The sequence below is a fragment of the Mirounga leonina genome, unplaced genomic scaffold, assembly GCF_011800145.1.
Source record: "Mirounga leonina isolate KUSES-001 unplaced genomic scaffold, KU_Mleo_1.0 Mir_173, whole genome shotgun sequence".
In the NCBI taxonomy this organism is placed as follows: domain Eukaryota; kingdom Metazoa; phylum Chordata; class Mammalia; order Carnivora; family Phocidae; genus Mirounga; species Mirounga leonina.
Genome location: NW_023270447.1, coordinates 80,786,276 through 80,803,968, shown reverse-complemented (window position 1 = coordinate 80,803,968; position 17,693 = coordinate 80,786,276). Strand labels below are relative to the sequence as shown.

The 17,693-nt window shown below is 56.8% G+C and overlaps 1 protein-coding gene across 2 annotated transcripts in view; it reads left to right on the top strand.

The window, feature by feature from the left end:
• Positions 1–17,693, top strand: part of PAX7 (paired box 7) — a 94,414-nt gene that overhangs the window by 75,501 nt on the left and 1,220 nt on the right. For both annotated transcript variants that reach the window (XM_035019653.1, XM_035019652.1), the window contains exon 8: positions 10,838–11,084. In XM_035019653.1, coding sequence (XP_034875544.1) covers positions 10,838–11,084 — 247 coding nt within the window. The remainder of the gene's footprint in view (positions 1–10,837; positions 11,085–17,693) is intronic.

The following is a 17,693-nucleotide window of genomic DNA, read 5'->3' as shown; positions in this document are numbered from 1 at the left end:
GTTCTGCAGCAAGACTTCCTGCAGCAAGATTCTGGTTGTGGGTGAGGGGGGAGCAGAGACTCTAAGAAGGAAAGAAAAGACTGAAGCAGAGCATTCGGGTCCCCAGCTGGTCCTTAGCAGCGTCTGTCCTCCCCAAGCTGCCTCCAGCTGAGTGTGATTTTGCTATTTATTTACATGTAATTATTGCTATGAGGTGCAGATATTAACGCTGTCAAGAGCAATTTGCTCTGACATTTTTCACTCGCTCAGTGCCCCCGCCACTCTCGATGGAGCCCAGGGCTCTCCCTGCTCGGGCCGCTGCGTGCTCGATGGCCCGGCCGGGAACCACCCAGCCGGCAAGGAGGAGCGTCAGCGAGCTCACCGGGCTCCTCTGCAAACTCATTAAGCTTTGAAATTGAATTTGGTCCAGAAGAGGGCTGGCTGGGCCCTGCTCCACCCAGTCGAGGCTGGCTCCAGGCCTCCCTGCCCCACCTTCCTCGGAGAGAACTGGGCAGGGGCTGGCGGCTGAGGTTGGCAGAGGGCGGCTGGTGAAGACAGTGGAGGGTCATTGTCAGAGAGGGGGGTGTGCGCACAGCCCTGAGACAGCCACGGCGCAAGGGGAAGGGGCAGCAGGAACCCTCTCAGTTCTGTTCCCTGGTCATCCTCCAGGAAAACCAGGCAGCTCTGACTCTGGAGGTTGATAGCTCTGACTCACTGCGATTGATAGCTGTAGGCACCCGACAAAGAGGCTTTCCTATGGAGTCCGCCAAGCATCTTAGCCAGCCTGCAGGGGATGGCACCGTGGGGGTAGGAAGGGTGCTGAGCCGGCCCTGCAGTGGGTCCCTTAGGTAGACGCTAGAGAGAGAATCATCTTCAGAATTATACCTTCTGAGCTCAGATCCCAGCCCCATCACTTACTGTGTAGCCCGGGACTTCCCAGAGCCTGTTTCCTGACCTGTAACATGGAACAGCCAATACCCATATTTCCTTGAACCTAAGACAGTCTGATGCTGGCCCATCCTTGATCTTCTCAGAAGGTGTCAAGAAGAACTTCACACCCAGCCCCGTTGTCACTGCTGCCTGACACGGATGCTACCTGGCTGCTAGGACAGCCCCAGCAAGACATTCCGGGTGGTAAAATGCATTCCAATTTCAGGAAGATGAAAACACCCATCCTCCTGAATGCAGGTGTAAGGGGTGAATCACAGTGCTGCCTGCCCATAATAAGTGTTTGGCACACAGTAGGTGCTTAATAATGGAAGCTGACCATCAGTTTTCCTTCTGAGCATCTCAATACCCGGGGGCGGCGGGGAGGGGAGGGCATTCGTTCATTCTACTCAAGGGACTTGGCTCCTGGGAGAGGGGGAGCAGGCCCTGAGCTATCATGGCTGGGAGTCCTTAACGCATTGTGATATGTGCCAGCTTGTTTGCCCAGGTACTAACGAGGCCTCCCTGCCACGGCCAATCTGCGTCCTCGTCTCCGGCAATTACCAAGGGGGAGCACCCCCCACGCCAGGGGGGCGAGAGCCTGGGCCTCCCCCTCCTCCTCCTTTCCCAACCTGGGCCCGGAGTCCAGGAGGCCCCCCCCCGTGGCCCCCTTCTCAGCCCTTCCACCCCCCCTCCCCTCAGCTCAGCCAATTAGGCCCCTGACACCTGGAGCCACTGACAAACTGTTTCTGTCACTTGCTCTCTGTCTTTCATTAGGGCCGCGGAGGAGGGGGAGAGGGAGGGGAGGGGGAGGAGATGGAATCTTTCATGCTTAGTAAGGCCAGATACATTAATTACAAAACGGCCATTTGCCGCGTGAAAGTGTGCTAATTAAATTTATGCAATCATTATCTTTAAATAGTCATATCTTTCCCGGCGATCGGCCCCTTCCTTCTGCAGCCCCGCCACCGCCACCGCTCAGAGCGGTCGCTCTAATCCCCCTCCACCATTATCGTGCCATCAGAGATGGTCCCCAAATCCCACCGTACCCCACTAGCTCCAGCCCCTACCAGGAGCCAGGAGTCCTTGGACTCATCCTGGCGGTGACACCTAACCCAGGCACCACCCAGGGAGGGGACGCCAAAGCCAGCCCCCCTCCAGTGCTTCCAGATATTTCTAGATGTTTCCAGATTTTGGAGATTGACATCTCATAGAGCAAACATTGGAAATGTGTGTGTGTGTGTGTGTTTGTGTGTTAGAGAGAGAGAGAAAGAAAGTCTTTAACTTCTTAGACAACGAGTGGGAGTCATTCTGTCAATCCCCCCCTCCGACTTCTAGTCTTTAGCTAAGCCTCAAGGACCTCCAGGGTGGGGAGGAGGCTCTGAAATCCATGGAGTTGAGGGACCGTGTGAGTGTGCCACAAGACCCCTCCATTTTTTCTTTTCATTTATGCAACTCTATGCCAGGCCCTGCGCCGGGGATGACAGATAAATTCATTCATTCATTCATTCATTCATTCACTCACTCAACCAATATCAGTTGGACACCTGCTCCGTGCCAGGCACTGGGAATAGGATAGACCTCCTGGGTCAGGGTCAGGATCAGGATCAATGGGTAGGGCCACAGTAAGGGTGATAGCATCCTCTGGGTGAGGCCCAAGCCCAAGACTTCCCACTGTTTTCCAGCTGAGCCTGCCTGCATCTTCCTCCACACTCCAGGAGTTCTTACCAGAGCCTAGGCTGAAGCCTTTCTCTGCAGATTCCCCTCCCTGCCTCCCTCCGCAATCAGACAGAGCCTGTCTCCTGAGTCTTTTTGGGTCAGCTATGTTGGACTCGTACGTGGAAGGAGAGTTAACCCGAAGGAGTTTGGGCTGGGGAGCAATATTCCCACATGTGATACTCCCACGTGCACCCCACCGAACACACACGCACACGCACGCACGCACGCATATGCATGCACGTGCACACACGCACACACACATGCATGCACGCACGTGCACACATGCACACGCATGCATGTACACGCGCGCACACATGCACACATGTACATGCACATGCATGCGTGCATGTACACACGCACGCACGCATGCACACACGCACGGACTTAAGAATGACCGAGAGCTGTCTATGGTAAACAAAGACCACAGTCAGGTGCAGGACAAGAGTATTGGACTAGGAGTCAGAGGTCGAGGGCTCTTGCCCCATTGATACCACTCATTCCCTAGGTGACTCTGGGTGAGCCCCTAAGCCTGTCCCTCATCTGGAAAGGTTTGAGGCTTGAAGGGAAATGCTTTGGAAACTGTAAGGTGCTGTGCTGGGCAAGAGAATGGCAGTAGCCAGGCTTAGAAAAGCATTCACGGAAGGCTGGTGGTGACGCAGGAGAGGGGCTGGGGTCTGGGGGTGGGTGGAGGGGGGCAGGGGAGCTTGCTGGCCAGGCGGGGCACCAGCTCTCCTGGTTGAGATGTGGACGGTGGAGGGAGGGTGAGGGCCATAAGCAGAGAGATGGAAGGCAAAGGGGGGTGGGGACGGGGAGACCTGCAGGAAATCTTGTTTGGAAGCTCAAAGTCAGCACCCGAAGCCCATTACCGCTGTCCACAGGGGGCAGGGGGAGGGGAGGGGGCCCGATCCTCTTAGCGAGCCGGGAGCAGGAGAGAGGGGGAGCGGGGCGGGTGCTTGGCTGCCTGGGTGGGTGATTTCTCGCTTGCACTAATCCCAATGTGGAGCTGGGGACAGGCGGTGGGACGGGCTGGAGGTGTGTTTGTGTGATGTGTGTCTGCGTGTCCGTTGGGGGCTGGAGCAGGGTGAACAGAGGCTTGTCGGCTTGCATCAGTGAGCTGACGATTGTGGAGTTGTGAGGTTGCGGTGTGTGTGAACGTGTGTGCGTGTTGGCCCGAGCGTGGGTCTATGAGGCACGTGATGGGCTGTGGCCTAGCTGTGTGCACACGTGCACATTTTCATGTGTATCATTCTTTGTGTGTTCGTGTTGGCGTGTCTGCTTAATGCCGTGTGCAACCGGTGTGTCAGTGTGTTTTGTGTGTGCGCCCATGTCTTCATCTGTGTGGGTGAGGACTTGAAGTCATTATTATGTGTGTGTAGCGAGAATAACAATGATTTGAAAGCAGGGTTTCACAAACTTGGCTGCACATTAGAATCACCTGGGGCAGCAGGCTGGAAACGCTCCTGATGCCCAGACCCTCAGACCAACTAATCAGCATCTACAGGGTGTGAGATCCTGACATCTGCATTTGATTTATTTTTTAAAATATTTTATTTATTTATTTGAGAGAGAGAGAGAGCATGAGCTGGGAGAGGGGCAGAGGGAGAGGGAGAAGCAGGCTCCCCGCTGAGCAGGGAGCTCGATGCGGGGCTCGACCCAGGACCCCGGGATCATGACCTGAGCTGAAGGCAGATGCTTAACCGACTGACCACCCAGGCGTCCCCCTGGCATCGTCATTTTAAAAGACTTCCCTGGTTGATTCCAGTGGGCAGCCAAGGTGGGGAGGCGGTAACCGAGCAGACAGAGCCCAATGGGGCAGTCGTGTCCCTCCTCCCCAGCCCTCAGCCTGCCCCCATGAACTCCATCTGCACATAAGGAGGGACCCCAGGCCCTCATGTGGTGAGCTAGGCTGCCCCCAAACCTGCCCCCCTCCCTCAGCTCTTGTGGAAGTTAGGAGAACGAGCTAGTGAGCCGGGGACCCAGGGCTGGAGGCGGAGATGAAGGTGCTCAGTGAGCCACACCAGCCGGTCCTTTCAGAGCCCACCCCCAGGCGGAGGGCCCGAGGGAGTGGCAGTAAGCCCGGGACGGTGTGCCATTAGTTTGTGGTGACTCTCCTGGAGTGGAAGTCGCCGTCCCATTTGGGCCTCAGTTTCTGCTGGAGACTTTGCAGGTTGGCCATCGGGGCCCTGTGCCCTTCTGTGTGGGGGCAGGGCCTCTCCACTCAGAAAGCTCCCACTGCATGCCAGGCCCCTGGGGAAGAAGAGATGAGAAAGACACAGTCAGGACCGGGAGGAGTTCCTGGAGTCCGCCTTCCAGCGATGATTTCGAGCTCAGGCCCGGTGCCTTCTCATCCAGGTGAGAGCGGAGGGGGAGAGCGAGCCTGTGCTGAGAACAGACCGCGTGCCCGGCACTGCCTTAAGCGTGCAAGGTGCATTTACTCAGTTATTTCTTACAATGCCCCTACAGGTAGCTACAATTCTTGCCATGCCCGTTTTACAGATGAGAAAGCTGAGGCACAGAAGGTTAAAGAAATTGCGGAGGGTCACAGCTCACCCGAGGCGGAGCCCGGATGCTAGTGCTAATACTCTGGCCCATGGCACCACAGGGAAGCCCCTGGGAGCACAGAATGGCTGAGTCCCTCTGGGGCCTCGGGGTCCCCTCTGGCCGTGCGGAGGTGGGGCTCCCTGACCTGCCCACGGGTCCAGGTGGCCCTTGGCCTCCTTCCAGCCCTGGTCCCATCTCCGGGTCCCAGTGTTCTGACCTCTCCAGGCATGATCCCTGCCTCGCCTTGTCTCCTCTGTGTTCCCCTGCGGCCCCCAGCCGCCCACCCCGCACCGTGCCACGGAGCCCCAGTGATGGCGATCCCCTTCTAATTGCAGCCTCACTCCCGAAGCGCGCTCGGTTATCACAGAGGGTGCAGATCCCACCGCTCAGCCTCCTCGGTCCCAGGCCCTGGGGCCAGCTCAGGAGCGGAGGGAATTAATTACATTTTTCCCATCCCCTTCTTTTAAAGGAGGGGAGCTCGCCACCGCGTCCCAGGGAGGGGGTGGTGAGCGGAGGATGTGGAAGGAGGGCTGGCACGGGGCTCCCGCAGCCCCCACCCCCCAAACCTGCGAGCCTCTCCCCAGCGGCGGAAGGGGGATGAGGCCGCCCCTTATTGATTTAGTCTGGTGGAGGCTGGGACTGATTTAGAGCAGAGGGAGAGGAAGGGGCTGGGGGCGGGCGGGGGCCGTGGCGGGTGGGGGCCGAGGAAGGGATGGCTGTCACTCAGCCTGACGGACAGCCCGGAGATTTGCCTTCAGATAAAACCTTACAGATGTGGAGGTCGGTATTGATTTTGAGTTAGTAACGGTAACGTACCAAGAAGTAATACATTAGCGAAAGCAAGGTCACCGGGAAAAAAGTAAAACCCACCGGGGGAGAGGCCTTAGCATTCTTGAGGGGGGTGGATTACCGCATCAGACTGGGACTTCCTCAAGTTCAAAAGTTTGCAGGCCCCAGACTTCAGCTGGGCCCCTAACCCTGGGCAAAGCTTCCTGCTTCTGCGGGCGAAGAGGGGCTCCCAGGGGCCCAGAGGCCAACCGGCTGCCGCGGAGGGCCACTTAGGTCCACAGCACTCCCCACCGCAGAGTTGTCAAGGGCCTCTCTCCCCACAGTCTCTGGCACAGCCTGGTGGGAAGCAGCCCAGCTCCTGGTCAGGGAGATGAGGGTTCAAATCCCAACCCTGCCTCTTCCAGGCTCTGTGATCTCGGGTGTGCCTTTCCTCTTCTCTGAGCCTCAGTTTCCCCGCCTGCATAATAGGGGTAATAATAGCCTGTTTGCTCAAGGAGTCAACGCTCCCATGTCTCTTCAGGTGGGTCCTGTCCCATTTGCTTGGAGACAGGGGGTTGGATGAAATGGCAGCCCTTTTGATCCACAGGCCACCAGGGACTCTGGGAGAGAGTAAGCAGCCTCCTCGCATCCCCATTCACACCTATCCCAGATGTGGATTTGATTTGATGTTCCAGGGCAAATCCCATTGAACAAATCCCATTACAGGAAAATCTCCCCAGGCCTGAGCTGATTCTGAGACCTCCCGAGCTACTGGGCACCACACAAGCCCCTTCTGACAAACTCTAGGAGGCCCTGCAGCTCTCAGGATTTTCACTCTCCACATTGAACTTGTTATTTCTTAAACTTGTTGGGTGTGTTCCCACCCCAGGACCTTTGCACTTGCTGACTCCTCTGCCCGCAAAGCTCTTCTGCTATATCCTCCTGTAGCTGGCTCTTTGGGTCTTGCTGGATATCACCTCTTGGGGAGCTCTTGCCTGACTACTGCACTTGTCCCCTTTGTTTATCCTCTATAAACACTTCCTGGTATCAGAAACTATATTATGTATTTGTTGGTTTATTGTCAGCCTCCTTCATGAGAAGCTGGCTCCAGAAGGGCATGGAGGGCTGGTGCTCACTGCTGCATCCTCCATGCCCAGCTGTGTCTGGCACATAATAGGTGCTCACTTAAGATTTGTTAAGTGATATCTATGAATTCAGCCGGGTTTTTCTGGGCTCATAGTATGTAGCAGGCACAATTTCGGTGCTGGGGCAGCAAGGGTAGGTGAGCCACAGTCCTGTCCTGCCCTCAAAGAGCTCATGGGCCAGCCCTCTCTGCAGGCTGGCACATGGTAGCACTCTATGAAATGTTTGTTGAATGAATAAATGAATGAATGACAGATGTCTTCAGGAAACACCATATCATGCAGTCTAGCTGGGACACAAAGTGTAAGGCAGGAAGAAAGGTAGGGGTTGACACAGGTAGGTAGTGGTCTGATCACTAGATTTTGTCCTGTTTATCTGGGAGGTAATGAAGAGCCACTGATAATTCTTTTTTTTTTTTTTTAAGATTTTATTTATTTATTTGAGAGTGAGAGTGAGAGCCAGAGAGGAGAGAGCACAAGCTGGGGGAGCAACAGGGAGAGAGAGAAGAAGGACCCTGGGATCATGACCTGAGCCAAAGGCAGACGCTTAACCAACTGAGCCACCAAGTGCCCCGCCACTGATAATTCTTGAGTGCTGTGGTCAGATTTGTGGCAGTTCTCTGTGGGTCTCTGTCCTGCAGGATGAGTACTGTCTGTGCATAGCTCCCAGCCCATCCCAAAACATGCTCCTCCTCTCCCGAACCCCTCCCCCTTCACTCCCCTCCAGTTCCATTGTCTCTTGTGACCTTGGCATCTTGGCGGTGTGCAGGAGGGAAGGATTAAACTGGGGTCTCAGCAGAACTGACAGACCCTCCCGAGAGTCTCCCTGTGCCCACAGTTATCCTCCTGAAGGAAGGGAAATGGGGCCTGTGTGTTTTCCCTGAGCCTCTGAGTCTATTCTTGGAGTCCAGGCCTCCTTCGAGGGGAGAACAGGGTTAATGTTTATGGGGGGGGCGTTGGTGATTTTTTTTTTTTAAAGATTTTATTTATTTATTTGACAGAGACAAAGCGAGAGAGGGAACACAAGCAGGGGGAGTGGGAGAGGGAGAAGCAGGCTTCTCGCGGAGCAGGGAGCCCAATGCGGGGCTGGATCCCAGGACCCTGGGATCATGACCCGAGCTGAAGGCAGACGCTTAACAACTGAGCCACCCAGGCGCCCCGGTGATTTTCTTAATTTAGATGGAAAGTGGAGTCTAGATTGGGCACCTGGCAGGCAACATGGAAGAGAATCAGGTCTCCTAACCCCCTGGCAAGTGCTAGATTCCTTAGTTCCCCCTAAGGTCCCACCCAAACATACACCAAATTTCCTAGGCCCCAGAGAACCCATCTCCAGTCGGAAAGCAACAGACACAGCCCAACGGTGTCAGGCATCCTCAGCAACACCCCCTTCATGGGGTCCCTCCTGCCACCACCCCTGTACCCCGACATGGACCCTCCCACGTAGGAGATTCCACGGGTCAGGCCACTGCCCAGAGTAGCCGGACACCTGCCCAGACTCTCCCCTTCTCACACACCCATCCCGTCGGGTCTTTGCCTTGTGGACAGGGCTGATACACTGTCAAGTCCCACCTGAGCCCTACCACCTGCAGTGGAGGCAAAGACCAGCCCCCCAGGCCCTGTGCCCTTGACTCTGGCTCTGGGGGGAGGGGGAGTACAGGGACCCAGGAGGGTGACCCCAGGGTGAGGGGATTGTGCTGGGAGCATCCAGGGGAGGGTCAGGGAGAGGCTGTGCTCATGCCCCAGCCACGGGGGGCCCCAGCCTCAATCATCCTCAGCCAGCGGCTGCCCAGGGTACAGACTGCTGCTGGCCCCTGGACTGAGGACCTCTGAAGGGCTCAGATGCCCAAATGCATCCTTGAGAGCCAGTCCTGACCCTATCAGGCGAGTGGGCTCAGGCCTCTGGACCCTGAGCTGCTCCCCACAGATTTGCAGTGAGGTCTGGAGAAGACACAGCCTTTTGAAGGCCTCTGTTCCTTCATCTGAGGAAGGGGCATCACGGCTCAGCCTCACGCACCTCTGTAGGGCTCTGGATTGGGCGAGCCATGGGAGTTCATGCCAAGAGGAAGGAAAGGAAGGAGAAAGGGAAGAGGAAGCCTCGGGGAGCTGGGGCCCTGTTTCCGGGAGTGCTGGCCAGGCGTAAAGCCCTCTGCACGCAGACCCCACCTCATCCCCCCAGCCACCCTCTGAGTTAGGGACAGTTGTCATGTCTTTTCCTCAAGACTGCGGGCAGTCACAGGTGCTAAAGGACATCTGAGGCTGTAAGCAGAGAAGTCCAGGGGCTGTCCCTGGCCTGAGGATTCCACATCCATGCTCTCCACCCCCACCCTGCCTCAGTGCCTATGGTAGGGACAAGTCACAGAGGAGAAGGTAGCAGTTTCCAGAAGGTATCCAGTCGGCAGCAAGATTGCTTCTAGCAATGCCCCTAGCCTGCCTTCTCCCGAGAGGCAAGTGGGGAAATCAGAGAACACAGCCGTGTGCCCAGCACGGACCACAGCCTGCTTCTTTAGCTTGCTGCTGGGCAGGTTAGCAGCTCGGCTTCCCACCTGGCACCGAAGCCTCCCTCCCGCAGGGGGTGTGGCATCACCAGGAGGTCACCAGGGTCCTGGGCCTTGCAGGTCAGCTGCACAAGGGCCTGCCTCTCCATTGTCTCCCGGGACTGGCTGGGACACCCGTGCTCCCACATGGAGAGACACCTGCTGCCTGCACCACCTTTCCCCACTCTCTGTCCTGGAGAGCTGGACAGCAGGTGTCACCTCCTCCAGAAGCCTGCCTGGACCACCAGACTGGCTGAGTTCCCTTCCCTTCCCACAGCCCCCCTGAGCGGCCTCTGTCATGCCCCTCACCACTTCATATCTTGATGGTCTGCTCCCAGTTGCCTCCCCCTCCTTATGCAGACATCCCCCCTGCCGAGGGCAGGAACCATGGTTCTTCCTCCTCTGAAGACCCAGGGCCCTGCCTGAGGCCTGGGGCTGCAGTCACCATCAATGCATGTTTGTTGAATGAATAAGTGAACACATCAGTGAACCAAACCAGGTTCTTTAAGCTGAGTATCTAGAGATGAGCCTCACCCTGCCAGTCTGGGGTCACCAGCACTGATGGTGAGTTCCTGTTTGCTGTCCTGGCCCAGCAGGGAAGGGTTGATGATCACAGACATCTGAGAGCTACCAGAGTCAAGGAAGGGTACCCGCAAGGCTCTTTGAAAACGTTGGCCATGGATGTTGGCATTGTAGGAGCAGGATCTCAAAGTCAAGAGCAGAGCAGGCTTACCACAGGACCAGGGGTGAAGCCAGACTAGATCCAGAGTCCTGTTCTAACTCTGTGTTGGAAGATGGGGGCATCCAAGTCTGACAGGGGAGGCTCAGCTTCCTGTCCTGGAGGAGCCCCTGTCTGATGGGAGAGACATCATCAGCTAGTTCGTTCGTTCATGCATTCATTCATTCATCAGACAGGCACCAGATGTCCCTTAGAACCAGGCCTGGGGATATCCAAGACGGGAAGGAGGCCCTGCCCTGCCCCCTTGGAGCTCTCGGCGAGGGGTGCTTCCATGGGTCAGGACCTAACCAGGAGAAACCACTAACCGTCTTACCCATAAGGGCAAGCAAACCAGGTAAACTGAGGCTCTTGGGGCTGTGCAGGGATTTCAAGGGAGCAACCCCAGCCAAGGCCTGTTCGGGGCCAGCCTGGCATCGACCCCCGACACACCGTCCTCCGAGCCCCCCATGCCTGCTGCTCGGGCCGCACCGACCGTCTCTCCCCCACAGGTGATGAGCATCCTGAGCAACCCCAGCGCTGTGCCGCCACAGCCTCAGGCCGACTTCTCCATCTCCCCGCTGCACGGCGGGCTGGACTCGGCCCCCTCCATCTCGGCCAGCTGCAGCCAGCGGGCCGACTCCATCAAGCCGGGAGACAGCCTGCCCAGCTCCCAGTCCTACTGCCCGCCCACCTACAGCACCACCGGCTACAGCGTGGACCCCGTGGCTGGCTACCAGTATGGCCAGTACAACCAGAGTGAGTGCCTGGCGCCCCAGGCGTCATCCGCCCCCTCCCTGCCCCCCTCCGAGGACCGTCTGTTTATTTGTAGAGCGCTGCGAGGCGGTGTTGGGGTGCGGGTGCCTATTTCACAGATGAGAAAATCGAGGCCGGGGAAGAATGGACTGTTGTCCTAAGCTGGTACTGAGCCCGGCCCCTGCCCTCCCCCTCCTGTGGCCTTGGGGCGGCGCTGTCCCAGAGAACGGTACCAGGAGCCAAGAATGGCATTTAAAATGTCCTAGTAGCCACAGCTTAAAATGCAAGAAGAAACAAGTGGAGTGATTTTCGCTAACATATTTTGTTTGACCCAATATATCTGAAATGATGATCATTTGACATGTCACCCATACAGTTATGAGCGAGCTATTTTGCATTTCTTTTTTCATGCGGTGTCTTTGAAATCCAGCCCATTTTAATTCAGACACTAAGTTTTCATTGGAACTACTCGATCTGTATTTAAATTTCATAAAATCACAACTGAGAAATGGACTTCCACACCCAAGTTGTTCCAAATATACTGTAAAGTTTCCCAACCACTAAGCTAAATTGAATTTCAGTGTTCACATTTAAATTAGATAAAATTAAATTAAAATGTAAAACCCGGTTTCTTGGCGATGTGGCCATGTTTCAGGGGCTCGGTGGCCACGTGTGGCTGGCGGCCGCCATGTTGGACGGTGTGGTGCTAGAGACCCTGCTGCTTTCTGCCCCCTGGGTGTGGGCGACAGCTGGATTTTCATCTCTGTCCTGTACCCCAGCCCCAACCGTCCTCAGCCCTGTTTGCCCCAAACTTTGAGCGGGTCTCCTGGGCCCTCCCCAGCCCCCAGCCCCCTGGCACCTTGCTTAGATGCAGGGGGGCGGCGTGGAGGGGGGAAGCTGACCCTCGGACCAGAGCCTGCAAAAGGCTGCCAGATGGGGCAGCGTCAGGGCAGGCCACGAGGCACCGAGAGCCAAGGTCACCGGGCTCCCCTCCTGCCCCTCTCCTGGCAAAGGCCTCACCTGCTGGTGTCAAACTAATCAGAAGGGCGCGCGGGATGAGGCTGAGGTCCCAGCCCGAGGGTGTCCTCTGCCCCCTCCGCCGCCCCCGCCCCCCGCCCAGCCTCACTGACCTCTGCTTCCTGCCCCCACACCAGCCGCTCCTCGCTTGGCCTTGGCCTCCACAGCTAAATGAGGGCCAGCTGTGCCGGCCTCCACCTCCGAGCTGTGTTCACGGCCCCCGCCCCATGGATGTGTGTGTTTGGCGTGTGTGTGCGCACGTGTGTGTGTGTGCGAGAATACGTGTGTCACGGATACGTATGATTCGTGTGTCTGTGTGTATCGTGTCGTTCAGCACACGTGTTTGCACACGCATCCTTGTGTGTGTGTATGTGTGAACGTGTGAGTGGCACACGCACGTGTACACCTGGCTAGTCACATAGCTGAGTGTAAAGGAGCCTATTGCGTCCACGTGATATGCACGTGAGTCTGTGAGCACACAAGTGCTCACGTTTGGTCCCGTGAGTGTATGTCGGTCACACACACACACACACGTGTGCTTCAGTGTACATTCAGGTGTGTCCGTGTGGCTGGGTGTCTCCGTGAGTGCCTGCGTGTGTGACGTGTGTGCTGGGCAGATGTCACTCTGCGGACATGTGTAACAAACGTATGCGCGTGTGCAGATGTGTGTAAGAGTGTGCGGACATGCGTGGCTCCGTGTGTGCGTGTGTGCATGCACGGCACGCACAGATGCTCGTGTGTGTCTGCGGGTGCATAGATGTTCTGGGGTACACGTGACGGGCATGCACGCTACGCGTGCGGTGCGGAAATCGGGGCGCAAGAGGCGAGGCTGCGCGCACCTGTGTTTAGCTGGGCGTCGGGCCGTGGACACGCGGCGTTGCCTGTGCGCGTAACTGCGTGGAGTTGCGCGCGGGAGGAGCAAGAGCCCGTGTGCGCAGGTAGGGTTGCGAGCGGGGCTCGCCCACGTGCACGCGAGCGTTTCCAGGGGGGCCCCGGGCAGTCCGCGGCCCCAGCCCCGTTCCCGGGCAGAGCGAGCGGGACACACATGCTCTTGATAAAGAGTTGAGAGCAGCTGCGCGGAGGCAGCAGCCCCGGCCTGGGGCGGGCGTTAGTCACACCCGGAGCCCAGCGCCCTGCTCCAGGGGTGCCTGCCCGAGTCGGAAATAAAATTAACCCCAAAGTCAGCATGGGGGCTGCAAGGGAGGGGGGATCAAAAGGGAAAGGGCCCAGGAGGCGAGAAAGGAGTGTTTGTTCCTCCTTTGCTAGGGGAGAAGCTGCTCAGAGCCATTTCCCCTCCCCCTCCCTCCCTCCTTTCCGTTCCCCCCACTTTCCCCCTGAGCTCCAGCCCTGCCCCCCCTGGCTCCTCCAGGGGTGGCTCAGAGCTCCTCCTGAGCCATATTCTCCAGCCCTATCCAGAGGGAATCCCCGGGGCAGACCCCACCCCGCCCCCACAAAGGCTCCAGGCTTCGCGCTGGGAGGGGCGCAAGGGAGAGTTGGCCCCACTACCACTGATTCTGCTGCCAGGTCACCCTGCCTCTGAGACTCAGTTTTGCCATCTGGGAAATGGGAGTCCAGGGATTAGACTCCCAGAGTTTTTCCATTGTGCCGTCTTCCTCACCTTTGACATTCCGGGACATTCAGGGACAGGGACACATCATGTTGCCGCTGACCACCTGCCCCATGTTCATGGGACACTGAATACACCTATGACTGCGCTCCCAGTCCATGTGCGAGAGTGCACATCCCAGACAGCCCCTGTGCGTGCCTAGGGCCACCCATCACCTGCTCCCATCTGTCCCGTGCATGAGTCTAGCCCAGGCATGCAGCAAATTGCATGTTCCTCATTTCATGCCATCCTCAAAACCCCACCCAAAGTAGATTTTATTTGTCCTCAGCTTACAGCTGCAAGAGCTAAGGCTCTAGGGACTTTCCCGAGCTCACATAGGTGAATGGTGGACCCTAGGTCCCCTGACTTCCAACCTGGTTCTCTTTTGGCCAGACCACAGACTCGTGTAGGACACTCAGTAATGATACACACCTGGGCCCACCTTTGTGTGGATTCACGTCCATGACTTCACAGGCACCTACGCATGGGGAGCTGCACACACACCGACTTATTTCTGAGGGTTCACTAATGTGTGTCTGTTACACATGGCTTCGAGGTTTATTGAGCATCTACTGTGGGTCTGGCAGTCACGGCTGCCCTGTGTGCTGTACGTGGTTATTCCTCCCGGACAGACGAGGAAGTGGATCCCAGAAAGGCTATTGGCCTGAGAGCCCGCATCCACGTGAACAGAGCCACGCCTACAGCCCTCGGAGAGGCTCCCTTGCGGGCGGGCATGGAGTGTGCCCGTGGCCAGACTCCTCAGCAGGAGAGTCCACTGCTCTTCCCGGGCCCCTTGTCTTCCCAGGGACACCTCCACACCTTCTCTTCTGCTCCCGGCCATCATCTGTCCATCTGTCTGTCTCTCCCGTCCCTGAAGGGGGTGGGGGCAGGGGGCAGGGATGGGGCACACGGCAGATTAATATGGCCCTGGTGTTCCCAGAGGCCAGGGCCGTACTAATGATGGGGCTGATAGAACGCAGAAGTGTGAAAAGAATTTTAATAGATCTGACAAGTCTAATAAGAATTTGTGTCTAGAAGGGTCCTCCTCTGGGGCCGCGGGCTGACGAGGCGCTGACGGCTGAGATTTGTTTACTGGTTGGCATCTCCTGCCAACTCCCGATTAATCTAATTTGAGACATTTAGAGCCCAGGCGCGGGCACAAGGCGGAGGAGAGGGGACACGGAGAGACAGAGGGACAGGGAGGGCCATTGACAGAGGCCATAATGAGAAATGTCACAGCCCTGCCCTCGCCGGCCCCTGGCTCGATCCCAGGGAGAGGCAGGCTCTGCGGCACGAAGGGTGCCCTTGAAGTTGGCTGCTCATCAGTAAAGTTGGGCTTCTTGGTGTCTCCTTGCCCACCTTGACAGGGCGTGGGTCCTACTGTGCGCTGAGCCCGGGCTGGCAGCCGGGAGAGGCTAAAAAGGATGACACAGAGTGACCACAGGCACAAGCAGGACAAATTCGGGTTCCTCCAGCTCACATGCCATGCCTGACTGGGGGTCAGCAATCTTGCTGTGCCTCAGTTTCCACCTTTGTAAAATGGGAACAGCTGTACCATTGTTGAGATTGTTGGGATTGGTGAGACGTGAAATGAGATTGTGTCCACCCAGCCCACGGTGAGCACACAACAGGCAGGGGACCAGGCTTTGTCGTTCTGATTGCTCTTCGGAGCCAGACCTTTCCACTCCACCCCCAGGGAGCATTGCAGAGGCGGGTACAGAGTCGGGCATGAGGTAGAATCAGGGGGAGTAGGCAGAGCCTTCGGTGAGTCAGGAAAGGTCACCTGGCTTGGCCATGTGCCCTTGGACAAGTCACTTGCATTTCCTGGAAGAGAAAAATGGGGCCAATGCAGGATTTGGGGTGTAGAGTGCTTCCTAGCCTCTAAAGTGCTGTGCACACACCAGGGGTTATTCTGTAGGAGGCTGTGGGTGAAGCGCATGGGGGTGGTTAGGAGTTGGCATCAGACCGCCTGGCCTTGAATCCTGGCTCCACAACCTGAGAGCCATGTGGCCTTTCAAGTTACACAGTGTCTTAGGGCAGGGCCTCAGCTGCATCATCTGTAAAATGGGGTCACGGACCTGAGATAGTGCACGGAAGGGCTTAGACCAGGATCCCCCTCTCTTTCTGCTGCTACTCTGCAGATCAGCTTCTGCGAGGTGAGGTCGAGGTCGCCCGGGACTCAGATAAGACCTGCTCCAAGTAGCAGAGATGAGATGCCTGAGTTGCAGGCTCCCCCTGAGGCCAGAGATCAGAGCTTCTCACACTTCCACCCGGAGCAAGGGGCAGCCCCAAGGCAGGGCAAGGCTGGCCACCACCACCTCTGTGCTACCAGCTGGGAGTCTGGAGGCTGGGTGACCTCAGGGGCACCACTCAGGGGCTCAGCTCCGGCCCTAGAGCCTGGGAAGCTGAGGAACACGGGGCCCAGCCAGGCACTCCCAAAGCCCCAGGACATTTGCATATCCTTTGTGAATCTAGGTGCAGTCGCTGAGCCCTCTATGCCCAGCATCTTAAAGCGCATCATCTCGTTTGATCCTCATAAGAGCCCTCGAGGAGGCTGGGATTTGTTCTACCCATTTTACAGACAAGGAAATGGGTCCGGAGAGGCAACGTGATTTGCCCAAAGCCGCATGAACAGGAGATAGGTGGGACCCTTGAGTTGCTCCATTTGCTGTTCCTTTCCTTCCTGCCTCCATCAAAGGTCACATCTGCTCACTGAATCCCAGTCGCATGAGAGCCCAAGGCCATTGAGCTCACCGGGTGCCAGGCGCAGTGCTGACCTCTTCATCTGCATTTTCTCACCTCATCCCCACAATTCTTTGCCGTAGGTGCTATCATCATCCCCACTCTACAGACAAGGAAACTGAGGCTTGTATAGGTGAGCTGGTGTGCCCCGAATCACACAGCAACAGTTGGCGGGTGCAGGATTTGAACGCCTAGGGAATATGGCCCCAATTACTGGTACTGACCATCCCACCCCTCTGGGCCTTGCCCACTGGCTGTGCCCACACCTCCTGGCTCTACCCACAGGGTCCCTCGGTGGGCAGGTGACAGGGAGAGTATTGGGCCAGGCCTCGTGATTCCAAGGCAGCGCTCATGACATTTCTTCTCACCTCTGGATCCGAGAGGTCCCAGGGGTTGCATTGGCCACAGCCACGGGTTCCAGCTTGGGCGGAGGCAGCTCTACCTCAAGAGGCCTTGGTCATATGCCAGCCAAATCACTTGGGCAGGGCTGATTTCTGCTGTAGCCTCAGGCAGGCGCAGCTCATACAATCAAGACAGGACACATGCACACGCAGACCTAGCAGTCACACCTGTACGTACACACACACACGGGTACCTGGCTTAGGTGCAACTCACCTGTACGCACTTACCTGTGTGTGCACAGGCATCCCCACATTCTACTCACGCAGGACGCACAGCTCACCCGCATCTATCCACATGTACATGTGTGAACATTGATCCAGTGCCCATTACTACACAGAGATTTTTGCTTCCACTGTTCAGGAATACACACAAGTACACACCCTCAGACTCTCATCTCCCTCCTCTGGATTGGCCAGAGCTTCAAGACTAAAGGTCTCAGCTCCCTGCATATCAGGGTCCTGGCTCCTCCTTCTGCATGGACCCCTCAGCTCAACAGCAAAAGCTGCTTTGTTTTTGAGTAAGGGATGTTGCTTTGCCTCATCCATGAGCTGGCTCAGGTCCAGAGAAGGCAGAAGGACCTTGCCCTCATTACTACCTGGGCTCTGTGGGATGTACTGGACGTTCCCCATCGCAGACATACATACATACAGGCGTGTTGGAACTAATTCTTCACTCAGCCATGTGGATATCCTCTGTACCTTCTTACAGAACCTACGAGAGAGCTGGGCAAATAATAAGTGTTAAGTAACTATTTGCTCAATGGTTAGAGAGGAAGTAAGAGAAAGAGCTTCATGAAGAGATGGATGGATGGATGGATGGATGGATGGATGGATGGATGGATGGAT